At 38.8% G+C, this 8,245-nt stretch overlaps 1 protein-coding gene across 1 annotated transcript; it reads left to right on the forward strand.

Annotated features, from left to right (window-relative positions):
* Positions 1-755: 755 nt before the first annotated feature.
* On the forward strand, positions 756-7,205 carry LOC107755911 (kelch-like protein 8). Its single transcript, XM_016572875.1, has 8 exons — positions 756-826; positions 1,825-2,012; positions 2,089-2,371; positions 4,020-4,038; positions 4,282-4,450; positions 5,303-5,462; positions 5,577-5,778; positions 5,873-7,205. Exons 2-8 carry the CDS (start codon positions 1,833-1,835, stop codon positions 5,994-5,996), a joined length of 1,137 nt encoding a protein of 378 aa, XP_016428361.1. The 5' UTR covers positions 756-826; positions 1,825-1,832; the 3' UTR covers positions 5,997-7,205.
* Positions 7,206-8,245: the final 1,040 nt, after the last annotated feature.

The raw sequence follows: 8,245 nt of genomic DNA on the forward strand, positions 1-8,245 counted from the left end.
CACTGCTCTGTTGTCTCCTCTGAGGCTGGGACTCTAAACAGTGTTCTGTGCTCGTCTCTGCAGCCAAACACAGAACAGTTAGCGTGTTTTGCTCAAACTTTCGCCATGGCATTAGAGCCGGTACACCGCTGTCGCTTGCGAAAACACAATAATGGCGCCGTTGGTGTAAACTTACAGATTAAGGGGCGGTGATATTATAATGAGATCCCTTTGCCACGTCACCAAGGGAGCGAAATCAGACGCACTCGTTTTCTCAGACGCTTGCAGAAAAAGGCTTTCCAAAACAAAGTGATTGGGTTAATCTTTTTCACATTTCCTTGGTTGGTTTGATTATACTTGATTTTAGCACTTAAAACCTGGAAAAGTCAGATTTTCATGATATGTCATCTTTAAAGCAGTGTTTATTTCTTTTGTATCTTATATTGTATTTGTTCTATTGTTTGTCATTTCCACATTTTATCATATTATTTAATAAATAAGATAAAATTAAAAAAGATATATATATTGTTATATATATTGTTTTTGTGAAATATAATTAGCCTACTCCTATCTAAATTTGTCATATCACAAATTCCTCTATTTGGGAAGAATACATATAGCTTATGACAGATATATTTATTCATTAACTGTTAATAATCGTTTGAAATAGACTGCTTGTTTATTTTATATGTCTGTGATCTCCCCGATCTGTCTGGGGAACACGTGACAGAGTCAAAGCGTTTCATTGGTTTGGACTACAAAGTCCAGAGTTCATAGCGCCTCAGAACGCGGAAGTGTCGTCGATCCGTCAATGGTGGATTGTGGAAGTGCGGCTGTTGAAAATGCGGTAAAACATCGACAAAAACATAAAATTCACACATGTAATTGAGTTTTGTTTTATTTTGTTGATTTGCGAACAGTCAGTAAGGTTCATCTCTGATATTTCCTGCTCGTGAATCCGTCCCGTTTGTTGTGTTGACGTTTTAGCTCATGCTGTCATGTTTTGGTTGTTTAAACAATTACACATAATTTATAGTACAGAAAACAAACAGTGTTAAAATAAATAGGTCTTTAATGCAGTTCATTAACGAAAATTGACTAACAGCTTTGAAGCGGTTACTTGTACGATAAAAACAACATAAAATGGTTCATTAACTGATAACTTAGCATGCAATGTCTTGGCCAGTGGTTATCTCGTTTATTTTAAATATTTATATATCTGTATATCTCTTTGTGTAGTGTTTTTGAAGGGATAAAGTGTAGTTTGTCATATATGATCCAATCCCAGCTTTCAATGTATAAAATGACGCCATAAAATCTTTATAGTACTTGAAATGTTTCTTACAGTTATTTTCATATCATGTGAGCAGTGATTCTCAGATGAATATGTTTATGATTATTATAATCTAGTTGAGTCACAGTGTTAAAAGAGTCTGTTTCTCAGTATAAAGAATAACTGCACTGTGACTCTGGAACAAAGATGCTGTGTGTGTGTGTGAGTGTGTGTGTGTACCATGTGAGTGTGTGTGTGTGTGTGTGTGTGAGTGTGTGTGTGTGTGTGTGTGGCACCTGCACAAAGAGCAAATGGTTTTCAACTACTCTCACCATATAATTATTGTAATTGCTTTATGTACCTATAAAACTGAATAAACTCTGAAACCTGAAATGACTGGAAGCACGCCATTTAACAGAGACAGCGAACAGCATGTCAATCATGGGATTTAACCGTCTTCTCGTTTGAGATGTATTTTGTTCTATTTGAGTATTATGTGTTCAGAGTCTGCTCTATACCGCTCTATACTCAGATTGCCTTACTCTTGAATGTGTGTGTGTGTGTGTGTGCAGGTGTCGGCATGTGTGAACGAGACATGGTGCCAGAACATGGGAAGCAGCAGAAACACTCGTCGCAGTCTAATAGCGAGGGCGACGTGGACGGATCGTATGTGTTTGAGGCTAAAGAGGCCTGGAAGGATTTCCACAACTCCCTCAGACAGTTTTACGAGAACGGAGAGCTGTGTGACGTCACTCTGAAGGTATCTGACGCAGTGAATATAGTCACACAGCAGCTTCTTTTGTTTGTAATTCTCTCCCTTTTGTTTTTCACTCAAGGTCGGAAACAGACTGATACCATGTCACAAACTGGTTCTGGCCTGCGTGGTGCCGTACTTTCGTGCCATGTTCCTCTCAGATATGGCCGAGGCCAATCAGGACTTGATTGAGATACGAGATTTCGACGCCGATGCCATCCAGGACCTGGTGTGTTTCGCGTACTCCTCGCGGCTGACGCTGACGGTGGATAACGTTCAGCCGCTGCTGTACGCGGCGTGTATCCTGCAGGTGGAGCTGATCGCTCGGGCCTGCTGTGAATACATGAAAACTGCGCTGTCAGCAGGCATTTCATAATCTAGAACGACAAAAACATCATTAGTAATTCTGATATAACATGCCAGTTGAGAAGTGCAATAAAATACGATGTTTTGTTTGTTATATTTCAATATTCCAGAGGTGTGGTTGACTCCTAACTTTTATAAAGAATATCTCTTTGGATTTGAGACTTTAGTCTTTGCAACTTTACAGATCTTCTTTATGCACCAAGAGCTTGTAACACTCCAAAGAGAAAGGAAAAACTGAAATCGCATCATATGACCCCTTTAAGGAGAATTACAGAAGGGTTAAAAAACACTTTTACTTTTACTTTACTAGTGTTTTAAAGTAGGGATGCACTGATACCACTTTTTCCAGAACTAGGCCGATACCGAGTACCAATATCTGTATTTTCATTGCATTTGTAATTTAAAAAAAATATTGGTTACAGAATCCAAAAGAATATGTTAAAAATTAGTTGGCTTAGTTCATTTAGCAAACAAATATTTCCTTCAGTTATTTTCACACTTAATTTCAGACTTAATTATGCCCATTAAAATGTTTTTTTACAAGTTTTTGTTACTTTCACTGTTCATTTTTTTTAATATCATCTTTAATTTGATAGCATTAGAGCTGCTCCATTGCAGCGGCTCAGTACTGTAATCACAAGACGGTTTGCTGTAATAATGCAGGGAACGACTCGTTATATAAATCTTGTAACTATGAAGAACATATTTTGAGGAATGTCACGTTTTTTTTCATCTGAAACATGCTGCGACTTATATTCCAAAGTGACTCATATAATGCACAACACTCATGAAGCAAGCTAAACATGCGCAACACCGCACATATTTGTACTGCTGCAGAATGAGGGAGACGCGTAAAGCCTCGCGCATTTCACACAGACTGCTAATTCAACTTTCACTTAAAGTCGAAACCCTTATAACAGGCATTTGAAAACGCATGTCTACCGTCTTCCCAAATTTATAATGAGGATTGTTCATCACTGTTTTCTGCTGTAATAAAAGCTAGATGTTGAGACTTCAATATCACTGTGTTGTTTAATTACAGGTGCATCTCAATAAATTAGAATGTCGTGGAAAAGTTCATTTATTTCAGTAATTCAACTCAAATTGTGAAACTCGTGTATTAAATAAATTCAATGCACACAGACTGAAGTAGTTTAAGTCTTTGGTTCTTTTAATTGTGATGATTTTGGCTCACATTTAACAAAAACCCACCAATTCAATATCTCAACAAATTAGAATATGGTGAAATGCCAATCAGCTAATCAACTCAAAACACCCGCAAAGGTTTCCTGAGCCTTCAAAATCGTCTCTCAGTTTGGTTCACTAGGCTACACAATCATAGGGAAGACTGCTGATCTGACAGTTGTCCAAAAGACAATCATTGACACCCTTCACAAGGAGGGTAAGCCACAAACATTCATTGCCAAAGAAGCTGGCTGTTCACAGAGTGCTGTATCCAAGCATGTTAACAGAAAGTTGAGTGGAAGGAAAAAATGTGGAAGAAAAAGATGCACAACCAACAGAGAGAACCGCAGCCTTATGAGGATTGTCAAGCAAAATCGACTCAAGAATTTGAGTGAACTTCACAAGGAATGAACTGAGGCTGGGGTCAAGGCATCAAGAGCCACCACACACAGACGTGTCAAGCCTCCATGAGCACAAAACGGTATGACAAACAGCAAGCTTTCCTTGACCTGATGTTCTGCTCTAATACTTTTCATAGTTTATAGTTGTAATTCATTGTTGTTTTATTAATATTTATAGTTATAATTGAATTCTCATTGGATTAAAGAGTTACCTGTCCATGCACACGTCCAACAAAATAAAGCTATTGTATGTATTGACACAGAAGACAGCTGAGCATGCAGACAGAATGAGGTTGTCCTGTGTTTGTGTTTGTGTTTGTCAGGAGGGGGATTGCGCTGGCTGCTCTCGGCGGACCCATCTACGCTATCGGTGGTCTGGATGATAACTCCTGCTTCAGTGATGTGGAGCGCTATGACATCGAGTCGGACCGCTGGAGCGCCGTGGCTCCTATGAACACACCCAGAGGAGGCGTGGGATCTGTGGCGCTCGGGGTACGAAAGGCCCACTTACACATGATTCTACACTAGGACTGGCCATCAGATGTTAGCGTTATCACTGCACTCTCTTTGCTGACGATATAAAATTAGGAAATATGCATATGGCAGTAATGTTAAAGGTTTGACTTTTAAAGACAATAAGCCAGTTTCACTCATTATGACAGCTGATAGATGCTGCTTTTAAACGCTTCCATGCGTTTGTGTGGGAGCGCTGTTTAGAACAGTGTTGAGGGCGTTACAGCCAATCACAGACATGTCTGCCGAGTGCCAAACTCAGTGACCAATCAGAGGGGTTTAAGTTAGTCAGAATCCACTCAATACTGCTCAAAATGTTTTCGTTCAGCACACTTTTCCATTTTTATTTATACAGCTTTTTACAATACAAATTTCAAAGACTGTTTCTAAGAAGCATCGCAGAATGTGTGTTTTCAGTGGAATAATCGGAAAGTAATCTGTTATTTGTGAGTGAAGTGTGTCAGAGGAATATCCATATGACAGGAGTATACAGCTAAACCTTATTACAGCTTATGTGGCTAGTTAACGTCGTGTTCACTTAAGTAGATAGAATAGAGTCATCATGAGGTAGAAATAAAAAATAAATAAAAAGAGAATAAACTGTGATCTACACACTGGTGAATCCTTATATTATAACTAACAATGTGTAAATAAAATTCATTGTGTAATATAGACAATGTTATTTTAACTATCGTCCAGCCCGATTGTACACAATATTCACCAGCCCAGACAAGCTTTCACTTCTATTGTATTCTATTGTTTTGAGAGGGTAAATGACTTCTGTTCATGAGTGTCACGGGTTTGATCGTGTTGATCTGATGTCTTCTTCAGGGCTATGTGTACGCGGTCGGGGGGAATGACGGCGTTGCATCGCTGTCCAGCGTGGAGCGCTTCGACCCTCATCTGAACAAATGGACAGATGTGCGAGAGATGGGGCAGCGGCGCGCTGGAAACGGTGTCAGCGAACTCAACGGATGCCTCTACGTTGTTGGTAACCATCAGAATTTGTTCATCTTCGTAATTTTAGACTTCATGTGAAAACAGACTCAGCTACGCTCTGCTGGAGTGATATCTGTGAGCTTCATGTGCTTGTGTTTGTCTGAAGGCGGGTTTGATGATAATTCTCCGCTGAGCTCAGTGGAGCGCTTCGACCCCAGAACCAATCACTGGGAGTATGTGGCGGAGTTGACCACGCCCAGGGGCGGAGTCGGAGTTGCCACGGTGATGGGGCGTGTCTTTGCAGTGGGGGGGCACAATGGAAACATCTACCTGAATACGGTGGAGGCCTTCGAGCCCCGGATGAACAGGTGAGATATAAAGCTGGAGTGTTCCTGAAGAGTACTGGTTGTGATTTCATTCAGATAGCATTAGTGTGTGTGTGTGTGTGTGTGTGTGCACCAGATGGGAGCTTGTGGGCTCTGTGTCTCACTGTCGGGCCGGGGCCGGAGTCGCCGTCTGTTCCTCTCACATCAGTCAGATTCGAGATGTCGGCCAGGGCTCCAGTAACGTCGCTGACTGTATGTAGCCACTTTGTCATAGTTTGACACACTTCAACACTAACGCTTCAGCCTAAATACACTCCGAACACCTGCATTCAGCCGTGATGTGGCTCTGGATCAGGAGTCTGTTGTGTTTATTGAATCAACTCTTTTGTGTACTACATGTCAAAAGAAGTTTATGTTTTTGCTCTAATTTTGTTAGTGGAAAGTGTTTTTTCTAGCTGTGAGATCACATGATCACTGTGTCTGATGTTTGTACTGATTTCTGCTGCCTGAACTGCTGAAAGTAATTTCTCTCTTAGATAATAAGAAATCTTCAGTAAACTAGACTAGTGCTCAGAATTGAAGTTCTTTCCTCTGAATATCCATGACATGAGTTCAGTGAAGCGTTTCTGTATTTGAAAGGCAGAATGACATCAGATACTTATAAATGCACAAGGTTAAAAATCACAATTTTGTGACTTCAGGACACAAAGAATGATCAAAAGAGATTGTTCTGTAGCCGGGTGTTTGTTTGCGTGCGTACAATCACAGACGTGATCAGGACAAAATGAAAGATTCATGAGACTCGTTTCTAACGTGACGAAATGATAGTGATTCTTCTGTTGTGAGCCACGTCTCATGTATGACTTCAGTAAGACAATAAGATAATAAGATCTGGTTCTAGGTTTAGATTTGTGCTGAACAGTCTAGAGCGAAGATGTGTGATCAAGGATTGTGCTTCTGCTCTGCTTTTCACTGCCAAACATGAACAGCAAGCCAAGAGAAGCTCAGAGATGCTTTTATATGTTGCTTTTGGCTATTACAAATGTAATGCTTTTCTGGCTTGATTTTATTGCATTCGCTGTTTTACATGATTTAGATAAAAAATGAAAAATATGATTGCATTTTGAAACAGATCTGTTATACTACGAGAGAATACATTGAGATTTTTTTTTGTTTTCTTTTTCCAGTGTGACTTGAGTCTTATTTGAAAATGACTTTGAAATCTGAATATGAAATATTTATTTTATGTAATGCATCTTTTTTCTTAGATTTGGAAAACAGTCCATATTGTTGCTTTTATTCAGCAATTATTGTTTGGACTCCAGTGACCTAAGATTATATTTGAGAACTGCTGTTGAAATGTTGATATTGTTGAAATGTGTTTTACATTATTCTGGTGTCACAGATGTTAACGTTGCATTCAGTGATGTGAAACAACAATAAATATATTCATAGAGCGATTTATTTAATATTTGTATAACTTTATTCTGTCCACAGATAGTTAGGTATCAATTGTAGCTGCATTTCTGTACCTGCTGATTTAAATGCAGTATGTTTGATAGATATTTATCTCAAACAAGAGTGACCTGTCTGAAGAGTGACACTTCTTAGCATATTTACCCATGTCTACATTTTAATGTTTGGCTCAATATTTTTGTATTTATTTCCTTCAGTTTCCTTCGTTTTTTTCTTTTGTGACGTTTTAAAACCCTGTCTTTGGGATAAAGTGGGTTAGTAATACATTTCATGCCATTTGTTTGAATGTGAATAGAATAATCTGACGTGTATATATTATAACAATCTGTCCTCAACAGTAAACCAATTATCTGACATCAACAACCCACGTGTGCGGTTTAATGGACAGCGTTGAGTAATTTGTATTTTAGTTTTGTATTTGGTGCATTTTTATTGTTTACTGTCAACTTGGTAGCTATAAAAAAAGGTTAAAAAGTAACACAAAGGTAAAAGATTTTATTCAAAATATATTGTCCTATAATATGTGCTGTCACAAGGGTTTTGAAACACACTCTTTGGACTGAAATTAGAATCACAAAAGAAGCAGAATTAACTAGGGATGTAACGATTCACTCAAGTCACGATTCGATTCACGATTTTGATTTCACGATTCAATTCGATTCACGATTTTTTTAACAAAATTAGATTTAAGACAAATTATAAATTAAATGTCATTTTATTATTGCTTGGACAATGCTGCATGTTTCTTTGTGAAATTGAAATATAACACTATAATAATATACTAATATAGCACTTATAGCATATAATTACTCTTTTGTTGGTTTTGAGGACACTTCGTATATGCATCCTACAGAGGATGGATTCGACCTCCAGAGGATTCGACCTCCGAAGGGCGCAGCCTTCTAAATGAGACGCAGCTAGTGTTTCCTTGGTTACCGCTGTAAACAAAGCAGTGCTGCCTTATGAACAGCAATGATACAGTGTTTCCTTGGTTACCGCTGTAAACAAAGCAGTGGTGCGCTTATGAACTGCA

This window comes from Sinocyclocheilus rhinocerous, unplaced genomic scaffold (genome assembly GCF_001515625.1).
Source record: "Sinocyclocheilus rhinocerous isolate Xijiao unplaced genomic scaffold, SAMN03320098_v1.1 scaffold923, whole genome shotgun sequence".
NCBI lineage: Eukaryota > Metazoa > Chordata > Actinopteri > Cypriniformes > Cyprinidae > Sinocyclocheilus > Sinocyclocheilus rhinocerous.